Below are 20826 nucleotides of genomic sequence, written 5' to 3' on the forward strand. Positions count from 1 at the left end.
TTCATGTGCATGGGCGGTGCATATAAGTTCTTTGGCTACTCCATTTCCTATACCGTAGTTTATATCCCCATGGCTATTCTGTAACTACCTATTTGTACTTCTTAATCCCCTCACTTCTTCACCCATTCCGCCACACCCCCTTCCATCTGGCAACCATCAAAATGCTCTCTGTATTCATGATTCTGTCTCTGCTCTTTTTGTTTGCTTAGTTTGATTTTTAGGTTCAAATGTTGATAGATATGCATTTTTGCCATTTCATTGTAGTTTTGATCTTCTTTTTCTTAAATGAGTCCCTTTAACATTTCATATAACAATGGTGTGGTGATGATGAACTCCTTTAATTTTTCTTGTCTGGGAAGCTATTTATCTACCCTTCAATTCTAAATGACAGCTTTGCTGGGTAGAGCAATCTTGGCTGTAGGTCCCTGCTTTTCATGACTTCAAATATTTCTTGCCAGTCCCATCTAGCCTGAAAAGCTTCTTTTGAGAAAACAGCTTTTGAGAATCTTATGGGAACTCCTCTGTAGGTAACTAACTGCTTTTCTCTTGCTGCTTTTAATATTCTCTCTTTATCTTTAAACTTTGGCATTTCAATTATGAAGTGTCTTGGAGTGGGCCTCTTTGCATCCATCTTGTTTGTGACTCTCTCTGCTTCTTGGACTTGCATATCTATTTCCCTCACCAAATTAGAAAAATTTCCTCTCATTATTTTTTTCAAATAGAAATTCCTTGCTCTTTCTCTTCTCCTTCTGTCACCCCTGTGATGCGAATATCGGAATGCTTGAATTTGTTCCAAAGGCTACTTACACTAGCCTCATTTTTTGGATCCTTTTTTCTTCTTGATATTGTGATTGGTTGTTTTTTGCTTTCTTATGTTCTAAATCATTGATTTGATTCTCAGCTTCATTCACTCTACTGTTGTTTCCCTATAAATTATTCTTTATTTCAATTAGTGTTTCCTTTGATTCTGACTGGATCTTTTTATGCTGTTGAGGTCCTCACTAAGTTCCTTGAGCATCCTTATGCACAGCATTTTGAACTCTGCATCTCATAGGTTGCTTATCTCCATTTTGTTTAGCTCCTTTTTTTGGAGTTTTGACCTGTTCTTTCATTTGGGCCATGTTTCTTTGTCTCCTCATTTTGGCAGCCTCCCTGTGTTTGTTTTCATGTACTAGGTAGAGCTGCTTTGACTCTGTGTCTTGGTAGTGTGGCCTAATACAGTAGGTGTCCTGTAGGGTCCAGTGGTACAGCCTCCCCTATCACCCAAGCTGGGTACTAGAGGTGTATTCTTCCTGTGGGCTGAGTATATCCCCCTCTTGCAATTGAGCCTTGACTGCTGTTGGCAGGTGAATGGGAGGGATTTACCCAGAGCAGTCAGTTGCAAGGATTGACTGGGACTGCTTACCACCAACCTTTGCTCTCTGTGGAGGATCAGCTGTGCAGGGCCAGGGTGGTGGCACTCCAACATGGTCTGTAGCTGTCCACTGGGCGCTCAGGCCCTGGGGTTTCCTGGGTGGTTCAGGGCAAGGTCAACCCCCACCTGTGTTTTGCCTGGGGCCACCCTGCCTGAGCTATAAAGCAATCTGAGATGGCTGCTACTTGTGCTGGGCTGGAAGATTCCCAGAGAAAGCCAAGCTGTGTATCTAGGCTGGCTGCTGCTAGTGCTGGGCCTGGGGCTCACTGAGGCCAGCTGTTGCGTGTTTGAGAGGATTTAGGAAGTTGTGCAGCAGGAGCTAAGACCAGCCATTCATATGAAAAGCAGCTTGGGTGGGACCTTAAGTTGGGTGGTGTGAAGTCACGGAGGATCTCTATGGTGGGTCAAACAGTGTTGGCCAGGTTGATGGAGTCTCAGATGGCACCGGCTTGCTGGCTCTGTGGCTTTGTGGTGGGGGTGGTTTAGAAAAGGAACAATGGACTCTGCTCGCCTTGATGCCAGACACTTCCGTTTCTCTCAGTATGCCATCGGTGTCTTTCTAGCTGCTACCCTGGTGCTGGAGCTCAGAGGGAATGAGTCTGAGTGGGTGAGTCTGTGTGTGGGTTCTTTAAGAGGAACTGCTTCGGGCTCCAGCAGTTTCCTCCAATGACTCAACCCCCACTGGTTTTTGTAGCTAGAAGTTGTGGGGATTTATCTTTCTGGCACTGGAACCCTGAGCTCAGGGCCTGGTGTGGAGCTGGGCTCCCTCCCTCCCATGATATCCCTCCCAAACTTTTATCTGCCACACGTGGTGTGGAACCAGCCTGTTCAGTGTCTGTGCCCCTCCTACCAGTGGTTGGAGAATGTGGTTTCTTTCATTCTGTAGTTGTCAGACTTCCATTCAACTCAATTTCTGATGGTTCAGAGTGATGGTTGTTCTATATTTTAGTTGTAATTTTGATGTGGTTGTTCGAAGAGGTGAGCCATGTCTGACAACATCGCCATCTTTACCGGAGGTCTTTAACTTCACTTTAATATCCCAGAATAAGTTTTCAGATAAGTCCTAACATGCTTAAGGCTGTCCCTTAAATTTGGGAATTCTCAAAGGCATAAAATTTTCTTGGGATTTCTTGATGCTAAAATGTCCAACTAAGTAGTATTATATATTGTTGCCATCTTGGTTATTCAACACGGTGATGCCAGTCCCTGGTCCCCAACATTCGTATTTTCAGGTTTACTGGATCTTATCAATTCACAGCACCATTTTGTTTAATTATGGAAAGGTATTTTCATCTCATTCTCATTCTGGGAATCTGGGACTTAATTTTATCTTTGCAAATATCCTGTTGGTTAATATACATTTTTGTGATAACAAGTGACTCAGGCTTATACATGACTCTTTGCTTTTCTTTCCTGCCACCAATTTGGTTTTCCTGAAATCCAGCTGTAGCTAAAGGCAGCAGGTCTACGGCTCCTGTATGAAAGAGAAGAATCTGACCCCGATGGTCAGGCTTGCTGTTTCCATCACTACCCTACAGACTTGGTGGGTGACTCACAATAGCGTCACTCTTTTGAACAAGGGTTGTTGTACTTACAGGTGGTAATAAAGCAGACTTTGCAGTAGTGAAAACCCTGAAAGTAGAATATTCTGCACAGATATTTTTGCTTTGATCTTAATTTTGAAAAAATATCATAAAGGATTTTATTCATTCATTCAGAAAATCTGAACAGAGAACCTATTTTTTTCCCAAGGCCCTAGACTAGAATTTAAGAGAATCAACACTCTCAGAGGAAGCGAATTTCTTCAGCAAGTAATAGAAATTGTGTGCACAGACATAAGAGTAATTCCCAGTCTTCATGTACCCATTGTCTAGATGTGGAAACCTCTTACCCTTATAGTAGGATTCTATCATTGTTGGCATCCAGAAGACCTAGTGGAGCTCTCAATAGTGAGAGCTGATTGTTACGGAATGATTGTGTGTGCCACCCCATTCACATACTAAGGCCCCATGATGGGAGTGATGTGTTTATAAGAAGAGGGAGAGAGAAGAGACTTCTCTCTGTGTACCAGGTGAGGACACAGGGAGGTAGCCCTCTGCAAGCCAGGAAGGGGGCACTGACTAGAAACCAAACCTGCTGGCACCTTGATCTTGAACTTGCCAGCCTCCAGAACTCTGAGAAATAAATGCCTATTGTTGAAGCCACCCAGTCTATGGTATTTTGGTTACAGCAGCCCGAGATGACTAAGACACTGATATTTGCGCAGAGATTTACCATTTGAAAGGGCTTCGCCACATGTCATTCCATTTAATCCTAACAGCAGTCTGGTATGGAAGGCATCAGGAGCCCAGTTTAACAGATGAAAAGACAAAGGGTCAGAGAGATTAAATTATTTGCCAAGGGTTCTATTGTCACTAAAGGGCACAGACAAGACTTAAACCATGACTTCTCATTTTAGATGCATGGCTTTTGGTGCTACATTATTCTCCGAAAGCAAGAAAAGACATTCTCATGTGGTTGTCTTACTAACATAAAAAGAATGATTGTGCCCTGGCTGGTGTGGCTCCGTGGACTGAGCACCAGCCTGCCACCAAAGGGTTGTGGTACAATTCCCAGTCAGGGCACATGCCTGGGTTGCAGGCCAGGTCCCCAGTAGGGGGCGTGCGAGAGGCAACCACACACTGATGTTTCTCTCCCTCTCTCCCTCCCTTCCCCTCTTTCTAAAATAAATAAATAAAATCTTAAAAAAAATGATGGTCATTGTTGCTATCATTATCCCATAACCAACTATTTGCTACCTAGGTCTTTCTGTTAGGCCTCCAAAACTCAAAAACACTCTTTCCAAAACCCACACTTCCCCATGAGGAGCCAGACTGAATAGACCTGACATAACTACTAACGTGCCCAGCAGCCATGGAAAAGGGCTTGGTGGGCTCTTGTCCCTTTCAGTGAACACACACAGGAAAAAGGGTGGCCTGCCATTTTCAGGGGAAGAGCGACATGGACATTTGCTGGCATGTCTGATGGAGGCAGTCAAAGCGACATGGGGTCATGTTTCAGAAAACTTTCCTATGCAGACCTGATAAATCCCGTGGTAGTCGGTTCCCGGGTGGTCCCCAGCGAGCCTCCCCTGCTGGCATTCATGCCCTGTTGGCGTCCTTTGTTCTAACCATGTCACTGCATTAGGGTCGACCTGTGTGACAAATAGTTGTCACAATTGACGGAGTGATAGTATACATGCTAAGTCTGGCTCCAAAGAAGCATTACAGCTTCTGCCTTATACTCATGGTTTCCTTGTTCTGGGGGAAGCCAGCCATGGGGACATGGGGACATTCACACTGTCCCGAGGGGAGGCTCGTGTAGGGAGACACCCACTGGACAGCACCGCCTCACACGCCGTAAGCGCGAGCTACCTTGTTGAGTTCCCACATCACTGTGGCTGCAGCTGACTGCTGACTGCAAGAAGGAACCACTCAACCAAGTGATGTCCTGACCTACAAAACCCGTGAGAAAGAATGCGCACATGTTTATTGCTGTTTCGAGGCACTAAGTTTTGGGGCGATTTGCTTTGCAGCACTGGTTAACTGCACATTCCTTTTCCTGACTACATGAACTTGGCTCGTATAGAAAGGTCACACTGTATTAATCCTTCCTGCTTATTTATAAACACTTTCCCCAAGCAGGCAAAGACTGGTGGCAAGCAATGTATTATGTTGCTTCAAGTTATTAGTGAGGAAATTGGGGTAAAGAAAGGAATGGTAGATCTGAAATACTCCCGACACTTCCGACACCCAAGGAGAGCTGAGAGAATCTTTTGCAAGTCCATGGCTTAACTGCATCTGAACTGCATGGTATCACCAGGAGGCAGTAATATTCCTCTTTATGCCTAGAGGCACCAAAATATACTAGAAATTTAGGTCTTTAGTTGCGAAGCCCTGTTAGCCCATAAGACAAAAACGATAGCCTATGAATATCTGGGATTCTCCCTATGGGCATATCTTGTACTTTCTTGTATCATATCTTGTATCATTCCTATTTTGTATTTGCCTTACCAGCTCATTTTGTCTGATTGTAAGGTTCTTTATATTCATTCATCAGCATCTTTATTCTATCATACCGAAAAAGAAAAAAAAAATAATGTTCATTAATTGTTTTTTCAACAGCTTTGTTCATTATGTTTGGTTTTTAAAGTAGACGAGTAGAACGTTTGCTAATCTCTATCTGTCCCTTAAAAGAAACGAAACGAAAAAGTAAGCTATTAGTAGCAATCTGTAGTTATGTTCATAATTATAGCTATATCACTTCAAAGAAAGTATATTTATTTTTCTTGTTATACATGCATAGGAAAAATTAATTTAATATAATCATGACAGCTAATTTAGATTTTAAATCTTATTCAAATATGATTTGACTTAATCCTCTTATAGAATTAAAGAATGAGATACATTACATCAGCATTATTTCATGATATACGTTCAATGTTAACACAACATAAGTCAAATTCTGTAAAGAAAGAAAAACATACAGAGTTATTTTTTGTGGGTAATTTTTATGTATAAGTTATAATTACTCTGATGGAGCTCTGAAATTCACTAAGATGCTAAAGATCATTTCTAATGTTTAATATATATTTCCAGGTACCCTATTCATTGGCTGCTGATGGAAATTAAAGAAATCATGAAACTTGTCCATGAAGAGACGTATGCTACTCTGGACCTCACTGTGATGATAAATTTTGTGTGTCAACTTGGCTAGACACTGATGCCTAGTTTTTGAACTACCACCTAGATGTCCTAAAGGTGTTTCTACTATGTGATTGAGATGCATCAGTGGGCTCTGAGTAAGGTAGATTGGCCTCCATAATGTGGGTACGCCTCATCCCACTGGTTCGAGACCATCTGAGAAAGAAACGGAGGTCCCCAGAAGAAGAAGGATTTCTGCCTCCAGACTGCCCGTGGTCTCAAGACTGCAGCATCACCTCTTCCCGAGTTATCTGCCATGCTGGCCTGCCTGGAAGATGCCGGACTTGCCTGTCCCCAAAGTACATGAGCCGATTCCTTAAAACAAACTCTCTTTTTCTCTCTCTCCCTCTCCTCTTTCCCCTCTCTCTCATCTCTCCAGCCATACAGCACTTCACAGCAGGGATACATTCTATGAAATGCATCTTTATATGACACAGTCGCTGTGCAAACATCATAGGGTGCATTCACACATCCCTACATGCTGTAGCCTACTGCATGCCTAGGCTGTATGGTATGGCCTATTGCTCCTAGGCTACAAGCCTGTATGGCACATTACTGTACAAAACAATAGGAGATTAAATCAAGTACAAGGGAAAATGATGTGATCAAGAGATGCACTAAACATGAGATGTATGAGGCTGCTGCTGGCATAACAAGGGACACTATTTTTTAAAATTATTTTATTTATTTATTTTTAGAGAGGGGAAAGGAGGGAGAAACAGAGGGAGAGAAACATCAATGTGTGGTTGCCTCTTGTGCACTCCATACTGGGGACCTGGCCGGCAACCCAGGCATGTGCCCTGACTGGGAATCGAACCAGCGACTTTTTGGTTTGCAGGCCAGTGCTCAATCCACGGAGCCATACCAGCCAGCATGGCACACTGTTTTATAGCAAACTTTTTTATGAGTAGAAAGAGTGCACCCTAAAATAACAATAACAAGTATAGTAGAGCAAATACTTAAGCCAGTAACATAGTTGCTCATGGTCATTATCAAGTATCATATACTGTACACAACTGTACATGCTATACTTTTACATGACTCTTGCTAAATAGGTTCATTCACATCAGCATCACCACAAACACATGAGTAATGTGTTATGCTGTGGCATTGCAATGGCTATGGCGTCATTAGGCAACAGAAAGTTTTCACCCACTATTAACTTATAGGGCCACAGTCCTACACGCAGTCTGTTGGTGACCAAAACGTTGTTGTGTAGCGCATGACTGTGTATGCGTGTGGAGAATGCTGACTAATAAAACTCTGATTTTTGTAGTAGCACTGGACAAGGGATGTTCTGTTTAACCTTTGATATGCCTTCAAGGTCCACTGCACCCAGCTTTATTTTTTGAGTTTCGTTTCTGAGAAGTTCTAACTATCTGTAAACATTTTAATTGTGTGACTTTTTTTTTCCTTGTGGTCTATCAAGAACAAAGTGATATTTTACTTATTGTTGAAATAAAACCATTTTGGTTTTCTTTCTTTTTTTTTTAAAGACGATTCTTTTTTTTTTTTAAGATTTTATTTATTTATTTTTAGGGAGGGAAGGGAGGGAGCTAGAGATAGAGAGAAACATCAATGTGTGGTTGCTGGGGGTTATGGCCTGCAACCCAGGCATGTACCTTGGCTGGGAATCGAACCTGGGACACTTTGGTTCCCAGCCCAGCTCAATCCACTGAGCTATGCCAGCCAGGGCTCATTTTGTTTTTCAATGACCATATGCGGGTCTGCTGAACTCATTCAAAAACCTAAGTAACACTGTGTTGTCTTAGTGATCATGTTTTCACTATATTTGGAAGCATTTTGCTATTTTATCATTACTCAAATTATCTTAATTATGCAAAAATGATTGATAAATGGAAACGTGATAGGATTATTAGAAAGATGACACGATAGTGAAATAGACCTTCACCCTGTAGTCTTTTATTTCATTGCCTAAAACACTGCATCAGATTTTAAGAAGATGTAATTGAATGATGGAAACACCATCTTTGGAGTCTGCTTTTAGCTTTCATTGAACACCGTTGAAAATTCTTTCCAGTTTACTCTCATAATGTCGATGATAAGAAAATTGCCAGCGGAAGACATTTCACAATTATTAGACATAATGGAAGATGAATGCAAAGAGACTGAAACCAGCATTTTGGACTCTAATGATGATGGTGAAATTGATCATATAGGTGAAATTTTAGACCGTGAGTCTTCAAATGGTAATAACCGAGATGGATTTTTCCCAAACACAAGGATTGATGAGCTAACAATATATTTACCAAGACAGAGAGGAAAAATGGTATTTTAATCTAGTGAGTCATTCAACAGGAAAGACCTCATCACATAATATTTTGCTTGAAGAATTTGAACCATTGTGTTTCTGCTAAAATGATATGGGATGCTAATCATTTAGAATTTATTGTAAAATTTATTTGATCCACAGAAGTTTGTCGTGCTTAAATTCTTATTAAAATTTCTAATGCAGTTGTTTTTTTTTTTTTTACTATTTCTTTAGGCTCACTTCTGCAAAGTATTTGAAAAATAACTTGAACACGTAAGGGAAAAAAAAAAGCAAAGAGTTCATTAGACCTAGATGGCAAATGGCAATGACCGTCTGCCCTGGTATAATGAGGGTTTAATATACATAAACCCAGCAGTCTTACACTCTCAGCTAAAGGGTTTCTACGCCTCCTTATCATATTTCAAGTACCACTAAGAACGAAGAAGAAACTTATTAGACTGGTTGCACAGCAGAAGATAGAAAACCAAATACAGTGCAATACCTATAAATTCATTGTTCAGTGTGTGTTTGTCCAAATGCACCTATACTGCAAGTTGCCACTGGGAGGCGTAGTGCTAACTCTTCTGAAATTCCTTACATGTCACCTACTTTTCTTTTCACCTGGCACCCTCTCTGCGTGCAAGCTTGTCCACTCTGGGTAACTTCCCAATCTGTAGAGAGGTGACTTTGCTCCTGTAATCTCTGCTTGTGTTTCCAACCATTTCCCTTCTGTGGGAGGCCGCTCTGCGTGGCGTGGGCCCAGCTCCCACTGGGAGATGCACAGGACCCACGCCCACGGAGAGGTTTTCCCGTGGGGAATCAGGCCTGCAATGTACCTAGGCCGCTATGAGTCTTGCTTTTTGCTAAAACTCCCCCACCCTGAATTGAGGACATTTATTGTAAAGCAACTTCCTAAAACCCATGCTAAACCTTCCAAGGACCAGAGTAACCAGTTCAACCACTTTTGCCTTTTCATTTGCAAATATCCCTCTTCTGTGATGTGATTACCAGTATCCTCTCCTTTGTTTTCTGTATAAGGTAAGCACCTAAAGCGAGCTTGTGCATAGTTAATGAGGACCTTCTTGTGTAATGTGCCCAGTAAGACAATAAAAGCTCACTGGAGCAAGGGCCAAGTATTTTGCTACCCTTGAGAGAAAAGCCATGCCATCTCTTTTCCTCCACAGGACTCGGTAGTCCATTTGAATTTGTCTCATATTTCATCCATAATGATGCAGACCTCACAAGCCGGGGTCTGCATCACCATCATGCTCACTGGCTGTATCTTAACCACATTTGATCACACGCAATCAGCTCCTTGGCCTGAGTTTGTCTCTGGTTATGACATCGCTATCTTTCAAGCCACTGAATGTCAAAATCTTAAGAGGCAAGCTCTCTCTTAAATCTTCAATTCCACACATGCAGTCTATGTCCAAATCCTATTAACGGTAACGCCCCCCTGCCTCCCTTAATTCAGTTTTTTCTTTTCACTCCACTGCTACTGCTCTAACTGGGGCTCTCTTGCCTCCTAAATGGTCTCACTGACTCTATTTACTCCCTCTCTCTCTCCAGTCCCCCCCATCTCCCCGCCACTCCTGCACATTCATCCACTGTATCACTGCTAACCCCAGTCTAATTATGTGTCCTCCTGTCATCCTTTCATGAAATATCTTTCCCTCTCCAGCTTCCTTCCGCTTTTCAAAATCCTATCCATGACCACAAGAAATTGAACCTCCTGGGAGCATTCTAGAACCCCCTCATTCAGAGCCAATCTCCCCGCTTCTTGCTCTCTCTCAACATTTTTGAATATGGCTCTACTGAAGTGCTTACCCTAGACTGCCTTGCCCGAATATACTTGCCCAAATAAATTGGATGGTGGTGAGTTGTTTTTTTTTAATGGGCCAGGCTGAATCTTATTCCTCCTGGTACCCCCCCCCACCCCCTGCATTGTTTCTGGTACTAACTAGCATAGAGTATATATTCAAATATTTACTGAACTGAACTCTTTGGTTACTAGCCTAGGGGCATCCTGGTGGGTGTCCATTTTGAGAGTGGCTCCTAGTTATAACAGGTTGACGACAGCAGGTGTTAAATGTCAAAAAAAAAAAAGGAATTTATATGGTTGACTCTGCTTACTCTGAAATAAGCAACTCTCTAGGACACAGTACCTGCGAGGAGGATATTGGCTGGCATTTCATTAGCAAGAAGGATTTCATTAAAATGCACAGAACAACAAAGTGTTGCTATTTCACCATGACGGGTTTCATACATTGGGTTGCAGCCATGAGTGATGGGTTGACAAAGCTGCTATAAAACTGCCAGTTAATTCAAAAATCCTGTGAGAGCGTCTTTATTCTCATACAACAGAACTGTTCCCTTCTAGAGCCCAGTACACCAACCAGCTCTTTAAGTAGTAGGATATGAATTTATTTTCTTAAAATTTATACCTCATCACCAAATTTCTCAAAGAATTCTGAACTGCTTTGAAAATGCCTTAGCTGAAAAAAAAAATGGTTCTAAAAGGCACACTTCTCTCTTAAGACTTGGCATTCTTTTTTTTTTTTAATTTTTTTAATCCTTTGCTCAGTCTTTAATTGGGTTATTTGTCCTTTTCTTTTTTTTTTAAGATTTTATTTATTTATTTTTAGAGAGGGAAAGGAGGGAGAAAGAGAGAGAGAGAAAGAAACATCAATGTGCGGTTGCTGGGGGCCGTGCCCTGCAACCCAGGAATGTGCCCTGACTGGGAATTGAACCTGCGACACTTTGGTTCGCAGCCCGCGCTCAATCCACTGAGCTACACCAGCCAGGTAAGACTTGGCATTCTGTTTCAGAAGTTCCTCCCCTGGTTTGGCTGATAAATGGCCATATAGGATCCGGCACAAATAACGCCTTTTTAAAAAAATTACAAACTCATTTATTACAAAATCATAAGCACGTTATTCTCTAACATAACAACATCACACTGAAGCACACCCTATGGCATTTTAGGTGATGTGTTCAAATGAAAACTATACATTATGACACCCATATGATCACCCTACCAACCACACTCAAGCAGGCGTTACTTCTGCTGGACCCTGTACTCTACAGCTCCTGTATATTTTCCTGTCGCCAGTTTCTGTGGCCCCAATTCATTTTGCCTTGGTGGTACGTACTACTTAATGAGCATGTAGAAGGATACCAAGGTCCACTATCTGGAGAGACAAGCCTATATAACCAGCCACCCAAATGCATAGAAGATAAAAATATAAATGGGAGCAGCAAAAAATTATACCCAGATGGTAGTAAACTGAGGTTATTCCTAATATTTTAAGTTCTGAAATTAGTATTCCTTCCTATTTTTGACTAAAAAAATAGTCAAACTATGTCAGCTCTTTCCACTTGATGTATCTCAGGCTGTAGAATAATACAGACATGAGCTTCCGTCCCAGCACCTTTCTGGGCATCTTACCAGGACCCTGAGCATGTTACATAAGCTCTCTGAGCTTCAGTACTCTGTCTCTGAAATGAGAATAGCATCTACGCCTCCTGAGGTTATAGTAAGTATTTTAAATGAATTACTTGCTTTTCGTAGTATCACTCACGTAAAGGCTTTTCCAAATACGTAATTCCATTTACTTATCTTATTCTATCTTTTCTGAAGCAAACTTCTCCTTCTCATTCATTCATTCTCGTATTCATTCATTCATATTTCTCTCTCTCTCCCTCTTTCTCTCCCCCTCCCTCCCTCCCTCTCAGGGGAAGAACCAGATAGCTACCAAAGGCCTTATTAAATGCTTACCCACGAAGCACGCAAACAACCCAATTAAATTATAATTAAAATAACAAGAGTTAACATTCATTGAGCTCTTATTGTGGCTCTGACCTAAGTGCTCTTTATGTATTCTCTAATTCTCCCAATCTTGTGGTAGACACAAGTACCGGTAATCTTATTTGATATCCGAGGAAACTGAAATCAGTTTACTGAGACCGTTTGTTCAGGGTCACAAAACTGGTAAGTGGCCAGACTGGGTGACTTGTTCTGAAAACCCTTTTGTGCTGTGGTGACAGATCTTTAATGGTGGGTATTATGGAGGTAGGAGCTACAGAAGGAAGGCTCTCAAATGCAAATGCCACGTGAGCCATTTGCACCAATATTATTTGTGGAATAAACAGAGCTGTAAGAGAGAGCAGTTCTTTCTTTCCTTTAAAAAAAAGATTTTATTTATTTATTTTTAGAGAGAAGGGAAGGGAGGGAGAAAGAGAGTGAGAGAAACAGCAGTGTCCAAGAGATACAGGGATCAGTTGCCTCTCACACACCCCCTAACTGGGGACCTGGCCTGCAACCCAGGCATGTGCCCTGACTGGGAATCAAACCTGTGACCCTTTGGTTTGCAGGTCGACACTCAATCCACTGAGCCACACCAGCCAGGGCAGTTCTCTCTTTCCATATCCTCTTCACTGCTCTGTGAGATATTATGGTACTATGACTTACAGCAGTAATGAGCATGAACAATAATTTTGCATAATTCAGAACAAAGATGCAATTTTACATCCTTCTTATCTCATCTGGTTTTGGACCCCTGATCTACCCGTTTTGGAGAAGAAAATGACCAGGAATGGTTGACACATTCAAGCAACAAGTGAATTGAAGGAAAATGAGTAGACTGAACATCAGAAACAGCATTGAGAATTTCTCATTTGAATACAATTAGAATGAAATTTACTCGCTCACCTAGATTATTACAACATGATTTCCATCAGTATAATCACATGCAAACAGATAGCATGAAAACAGTTTCACACAATAAAACATGTTGGTATTTTGTAGACCTATTGAGATAGAAACCACGGATATTACCAGTAGAGAGCAGTTGCTTTTCGCTGGACCTTTCTCCTGACATAATGCAGTAATTATGTATAGATTTCCCCAACCGTTCCAAGTTATGAACGGGGATTTACCAAGGAGGAGAACATGTTGTAATATAGTATGATACACCTATTGAATATATTTCTTTATTTAGATGATTCCTTTTTAAGTATTCTAGAAGTTTCAGGACAATAAAAAGGAACACTGAAATCGTCAAATAAGAAAATACAATTTTACGAGCAAGTATTTTATTTCTGCTCATTCCCTGAAAACCAAATCTATACTAAAAAAATTTCTACTTTGCACACGAATGAAACTTTACGAGTATTGAATTTCCATCCCATTTCATAGATTTCAAATGGAGAGAGAAGCTGAAGCACAGCAGGGCTGCAAATGGCATTGTTTCGATAAGCATTATCTTGCCAGAATTATCCGGGTACCAGCAGGGGAGGCTCCAAGCATATTTCAAACTAAGATTCTGGCTTAGGCTCTTCATAAGCAACATGACATGTCTCAACAACCACTTGGTTTGTTAAAAAATGCTCTTTTGGACCATGTGGATGGGAATCTTTCCACTGCGCTGCAAAGATTCATAAAGGTATTCATTCCTAAAAGACAAAAAGCTCAAAAAGCAGAACTATTCAAATCACTTCACATTAGCAGAGACATACAAACCTGCCCTGCAGTCACTCGATTTTAATCCACATCACAAGAAAAAGTCAATACAATATCCAAAAAAGATGGTAACAGATAATGAAAAATGTTCAGATATTGAGTGGATACTATAAAATAAATTAAGTGTTATTTTCCTCTTAGGGAAAAAAAGAGTTGTTTTTCATTAGTCAAATAACAAATGACTTTCTATATATTAGTAAGTTCAGATTTGCAGGAAGATCTTTGCCAGATTTGCATATTTTTCATCAAGAAACAGAAGACTTCGCTGTGTAATGGGAATGCAGGCTCGCACTCAACTCAGATTCACTCTTCAGGGCCCGTGTGTTGCAACCTGGTGGAGAAGCCTCGTGGTTCCAGTTTGAGGGAGGAAACACTCTACTAGCGATACCAACTGAACAGCTCTCTCTAAGTTGATCTTCGCAAGGCAATTTTTGCTCTAGCCCTGCTGGTTGGAGAAATCACATCCTGTAACTTACACACACCTCTAGAACTTCTGTGCATTCCTCCTGTCTAAATCGGCTGTGGAAGAGACCAACCAGTTGCTTACAAAACTAGTTCCTCTTCTTCCTGGGTTGAACACTGGACAATATTTTCTAGCTTCCCTTGATGCTTAGGTGTGGCCACGTGACAAGGTTCAGCCAAACAGACTTTGAGCGGAATGAACACGCACCACTTCCAGGCCTGGCTCATAATGAATTCCAGGGAGTGCTCCTCATTGCTCATCTGCCCATGAAGTGCATAGGAAGCTGATTTCCTGGCCACAAAAGATGGAGGAGGCTGGGGTCCTTGAAAGGCTTCCTAGAGGGCTCCTTATTTTGGAAGGCACCAGAACATAAAGTAAACTTCTACCGTGGTGAGCCACCAGAATTTAGGAGCTAACCTGTTACGGAGGCCAGGGCTACCCAACTAATAACATGACCATAGATCCAAAGACACTGTGCATCAATAAAGAGTTAAAATTCCCAAATCAAGAAAAGTCTATTTTAATTAACAATCACTGCCGCTGAAAGAGGAAATGTCTTAGGAAATGAGGAAAGACATCATAATTGCAAATCGAAAGAGTGTTTAATCCTACTCCTGGTGATTGAGGTCATTAACAAAAACAACAAGAGAAGATGGGCCGTCGTAAGCACAAGCGGACTAGAAGGAACACAGACTTTCAAGCCAGAAGGAGACGTGTGCAAATTCCATGCTCTGTTATTTGCTTATTTTGTAAGCTTGAGCAGTTTGATTAACCTTTCTCAGAAACCATTTCTTCACTACAAAATGGGAATTGTGAAATTTAGTGGACAGGATTTTGCAAAGAATTTACACACACACACACACACACACACAGGAGGTAGCCAGGCATTCGGCTTCCACTTCCTCAGGGAAGTGTTGATATTACCAGCTGATATTAACAGAGTATAGATTCTGGATTGTTGAGTTTCAAAAGCCTAGATCTGGTCCACCGCCAAACGTTCGGAAGGGAAAAGGACATTTAAAGGAAGGTTTTCTTTACTCCTGTACCAGAGAAGATTCCTCAGATTGTGGGGAGGGAAACAGGGGGGAGGGGCTGCAGGGGAATTCTGAAAATTCACTACGGATTTGTGTCCCTCGGGGGAAGGCATGCGGAAGAGAGGGAAGAAACCCAGGGAGACCCAAGAGAATCGGAGCGCAGAGGTAAGCCTGGCTTCCTCATTCCTGAGGACAGCCTCTGACGGAACACTGTGGACAAGAGTCTCCCCTACTCCTCCCTCAGTGTCCTCTGTCTGACCTCATGCCCTCTGCCTGACCTCAGGCACGGTCACTTTGAATCACTCTGTGAAGAAGAAAAGGTCATGGGCAATATCTAGGCAGATGGGTCTTCTATAGCCTCCCAAAGTCGCCACCCACCCCAGTCTGGCCTAAGGGCACATATGTGGAGTGATTTCTGTATTACACAGTGAGGAACATGGAAGGCCCAGGGAACTGCCCAGATCACAACGTGCCACTGCAGATGGGTATAAAAGCTGGTCCAGGAAGCAAGTGCCTGTGTGGACCAACAACCAAGGACATGAGGGGGAGGCTGGTATCTCCACAGATGCCAGGTCCTACGAAATGACAACCAAGGAGCCGACGCTCTGCCCCACCGTGCTTACTGCATGCACCACACCACGCTTCGCAGCTCTAAGCCTGCAATGACGACTTCTATTTCCTTCATTCTGTGAAATTAGATTGTCAAGGAAAGACAACATTATGGGCTGAAAATCCCGGTGCAACAGTTGTAATTGACAACCCGTTGGCATTCTTTTTATCAACGCGATAGAGGTGCATGGACTTAAGTCATTATTGAAACGTTTCACATATTTCTCCTTAAGTTTCACATGCCTCTTAAAAGACTTACTTCGATCAGTAATGATTGTTCTAGCCTCTTGATTGCTGGTCTTGTTTTTCAAATTCTGGGCGGCAGTAATGAGTTCTTCCAACTGGGGGCGCCTCTGTTCCAAATCCTGCAGTGTGGCCTGGAGCAACAAACACAACGACATGAGATTCTCCAGCATCGTGCATTCCTGTCATGGAATACAAAGTGTGATTTTCAAACCAACCAGAGTACTTTTTAGAAATAAAGAAGATGTTATGGGTTATAAATCTCTTTATAGAGAACCATTTAACAAGAGATGTGTTTTATTCTTAGATACCAAACGTATTTCAAATGAAGATCTTGATTATAGATTTGCTCCACTATTTTAAGAGCTGAGACAGCCATTCCCGAGTACTTCGTTTTACTCAACCCAATATATGAGCGCCATGACTAAGAAATGCAATTTTGAAATATGACCATGTATTTAAGAGATAGGTATTTATGCTTGTAATCTCATTCTGCGTGGTGTCAAATTTAAGGTGTATATGTTTGAAACAGAAGAAGCACAAAAGTGATTTAAGAGATACAAATGATTTAACTTCTTTGCACCTGAGATTCCTTACCTATAAAGGACATGAGACAAACAAGCTAAATCAGTCTTTCTTCAAAGTCACCTCCAATAAGAACCACCTAACTCCTTCGGCTCAACCCCTCCCATAATGAATGAATGAGTGGGGAGGAGGACTGGGAATCTGTATTTCTAACAAATTCTCCACTTAATTTTTAGGATTGGGCAAGTTTGGAAAGTGTTCATATTCTTTATTACACCTGACTTTAATTTAATACACTTTAGATAAAAGTACCAAATAGAATGAACCCAAGAGATACATATCCTGTATTCGTAGATAGCAATATTAATCATTAAGAAATTCCTCCCTCCTTCAAGTGTCCATCTATTATCTCTGTTATCTCATTCTCCTTACATAAAGGGCCAAAATCCCAGTGATATTTACCAAGGAGTTTGAGGAAACAAAACGTATCTCCCTTGTTCTTATTCTAAAACACAATATATTTTAGTTTCGGAAGTAATGAATGTTTTGTTTTTAGTTTATAACCACTACGTGACAGATGATTTACACAAGTTTTCTCATTTTTATTCTAATAACTACACTAATAACCAAGCCAGAATTCTTCATGGTTTTAAATACAATGGTCTTCCTGCTACCACATAGGGCTGACAAAAGTGGAGAGATGAAATGTGGCAGACAGTGAAGTTTCTGAAAATTAGCCATCTGCTACGTCCTTTGCCTGCTGCAGGTTTCCCAAGGATTTTTGTGTTTGGAAAAGCCAAATTTTGATCATTCTGGAGTGCTTCTTTGGTGAAGCGGTAGGAAGATAGGCCTTGCGATTTAAGCTCAACTGCTTTTGGTACCATTAAAATAATAGGAAGAACTTATCCAAACATCGCACACCTATTTTGAACACTTTTCCTTTCTCAGTATTGAAACATCGGAGGGGCTAACTTTTAACAAATTTTCCACATTTGTAAGCTGTGATTGCTCAGAAGAAAAATCCAATTTTCAGGTTTCTAAGTTTTATGGTTTCTTTACACAAAAGGGTGTTTGAAATATGGAACAAATTGCCAAAGACAGCTATTGAGGTAAGTGGCATAAGTCAGTTGGAGAGTACTGAACAAATGTTAAAGTAGGGACCATATATAGTAGTAGGTAGATTTTATGAAATAAGATGTTTTCCAGGGTTAGAATATTAAACTCTGGTCATCTGTGACACAGCAAGCTGAAAGGGTGCTTTGGAATTCCTGACTCTTAAATGCTTCATACATTAGACTGAAAAAAACCCAGACTTACTCAGATGCCTCATATAAAGTCAGATCTTCCCTTCACATTGAACAAAGAACTCTAAATGCACATAGCTAGCAAAGAGTACTCATTCATTCATTCATTCACTAACTCATTCTTCCATTTTCTAAATATCAACTCCTAGGCCCTCTTCTAGGTGTTACAACTACAGCAGAGAATGAGAACCTTAGGAATGCTTTCTGTAATTTCAATGAAAATTTATGTTTTTTGATACCTGGACATTTTTATAGAACAAAGATTATCTTTATTATTTCCCTTGGACTTAATATTAATTCACCCTCAAACAACCAGGCAATTCTTCACATCTCACTTCTGGATACATTACTCGATGTGGTGGGCCACACTTTTCTCCCCTTCTTTAGGATTACAAAGTTTGTTTAAGAAGTGTGTTGTGGAAGGAACTTGGATCAACTTTAATCCGAACCTTACCAGGCTCTAAATATGAAACCTGACCACAACAAATAGCTTTCACCATTGAAATTAACAAGCATGTCAGTTTAGACTTAAGACAAGCCATTTTCCTCTCTAATGAACAAAGGAGGTCTCAGGATATTGTGAAACCTCTTCTCTAGTTGGGTGATTCTCTAATTCTGCTGACAGACACATGGTTTGCAAGCACCTGAGAAGATTATTAATGACATCCTTTGAAGCAGCCTCCTTAAAAATCTGAGGAGATTCACAATTGCAATGAAACTATGCTTTCCAAAGTACTTCAAAACAAAATCACAACTCTTTATACCGCTCTTTAGTCAACCGACACAAACATCTATTTCAAAAAGGAAATGGTACAAAAACAATACATATTGCTATGGAATTTATAAGGCACTAATATACTCAGTAAATAGTGCTTTTTAAGTAGAGAAGAATGGGCATTTTCTTCTTTGATTTTTTCCCCTAGAAATAAAGAGAAGACTTTGAATACGGCGTACATTTAAGTGTTGTTTTCTTTAAGGTATTATAAAAAACAGCGACTGAAAGACTTTCCCGCTAATGAACAGAACCCACGTATGCTGTGAGAAAAACAATTTTTTTTCTCTTCATTTGGTTTTCTTTGCAGTATGCTCGATTTATTTGCTATTACAATTTCTTTGACTGGGCAACTGAGCTTTATAATCCCATAACTTCTCAAATACAGTGACCTGCATCTCTGTTCCACTGAACTGTCCACAGATGATGAAACACCTACTACCTCCCAAGTATCCATCTACGCAATTCTGTTCTCTGCCCCCCAATCTGGTGCTCTTAGCAGATGCTACTGTCTCCAAACCTATGTTTTGTCTCTACTCTCCACCCTCATAGGACCACCAATCCTCTTCTATCCTTCAGCTTCTTCATTCCGGCTTTAGCTGTCTCTACTTGTCATGCCAAACAAGTAGAATGCTAATTCTGCTGATCTATTTTTCCGATGTGAGCCCAGGTGCTCAGTGCACGTAGAACTGAAGCGAACAAGGCTAAAAGCATTACATGCTTAACTGCAAATAAGCATGATAATTGAGCATGTCTACATGGAGTCTAGTGTTCTAGAAGGAACAAATACAAGAGAGGTAAGGAATCAATGCTATTTCTCAGGAATCACAAGCCAGCTAGGGGGCTTTACTAAAAACAGCTTACCCCTTGGAGATGAGAATTCATCATGGATTCCACTAGCTGAGCAAAGATGGAAGGAAGAAAAAAAACTTCAAATACAAAGTGAATCTTAAGTCATTAATCCTACTAAGTCCCCCCAGGGTTAAAGGAAGTGGTTATAAATAGCAATCTTATGAAAAAGGGAGTTAACAATGAAGCCACACATACTATAAGTAGGTCATTTGAGGCTCTTAGAAAGAATTACACTTTGTTATTGTATTTGTTAAAATGGAATTTTACCTAAGTCATACTCAAAGAGAAAACTCGATGTTTACTTGAATGTTTAGCATTGAGATGTCTGAGAAAAGACCTTAACAACAATCTGTCCATATTTTTTATATTTTTTTTTACAAAACTCCACAATGTTCACATAATTACATTTACAACACAGACCCGCAGTGAATTGCAGTTGCTGCCATTTTCAGAAGATAAACAGGAATTAAGTTTACACGTAACGTAAACATGTAGATTGTACCCCCTTTTATTTACAACTTTAACAATTAACATGGAAGACTGACAAGGTAAAAAGTTTATAGAACCACTTTATGTAAGTAAGAAAGCAAGCATTTAAGCCAGGTAGGTCCTCACTGTAGCCTTTCTGGTAACCGAAAGAGTTTTGCCTGCTAGGACTCTCATCATCCATCTAGCTTTCAACTGCCTCACTGAGCACCTTCGTTCTGGCTTCTGCTCTTGCGTTTGGCTGCCTTTCCAAACAGATTGGCCAAATCCAAAGTTATCTTTATTGTCCACTTCCTCATTTCTCATTCACATTTTAAACTGGCTTGGAGATTTCCTGCTTGGCATGATTCCTGCGCTTCTCTGAATGGTCTACCAGCACCTCTGTTGGTGATGTCTTTATAAAAACTTCCTAACTATAGTTGGCTCTCCTTTTGTCCTTCGTTCATTCAAAAATACATTTTTAACATGCATTTTATTTTTTTAATGAGGACTAAAATTTTTTTATTATTTTTAAAGATTTTATTTATTTATTTTTAGAGAGGGAAGGGAGAGAGAGAGAGAGAGAGAGAGAGAGAGAGAGAGAGAGAGA

General features: G+C 40.8%; 1 protein-coding gene across 3 annotated transcripts in view; it reads right to left on the reverse strand.

Annotated features, from left to right (window-relative positions):
• Positions 1-20826, reverse strand: part of DMD (dystrophin) — a 1951120-nt gene that overhangs the window by 565429 nt on the left and 1364865 nt on the right. For 2 of the 3 annotated variants that reach the window (XM_036016633.1, XM_036016634.1), the window contains 2 exons: positions 19764-19799; positions 16315-16432 (listed from right to left, as the gene is read on the reverse strand). In XM_036016633.1, coding sequence (XP_035872526.1) covers positions 16315-16432; positions 19764-19799 — 154 coding nt within the window. The remainder of the gene's footprint in view (positions 1-16314; positions 16433-19763; positions 19800-20826) is intronic. The other variant, XM_036016635.1, reaches the window with a different exon arrangement.

Source organism: Phyllostomus discolor, chromosome X (genome assembly GCF_004126475.2).
Source record: "Phyllostomus discolor isolate MPI-MPIP mPhyDis1 chromosome X, mPhyDis1.pri.v3, whole genome shotgun sequence".
NCBI lineage: Eukaryota > Metazoa > Chordata > Mammalia > Chiroptera > Phyllostomidae > Phyllostomus > Phyllostomus discolor.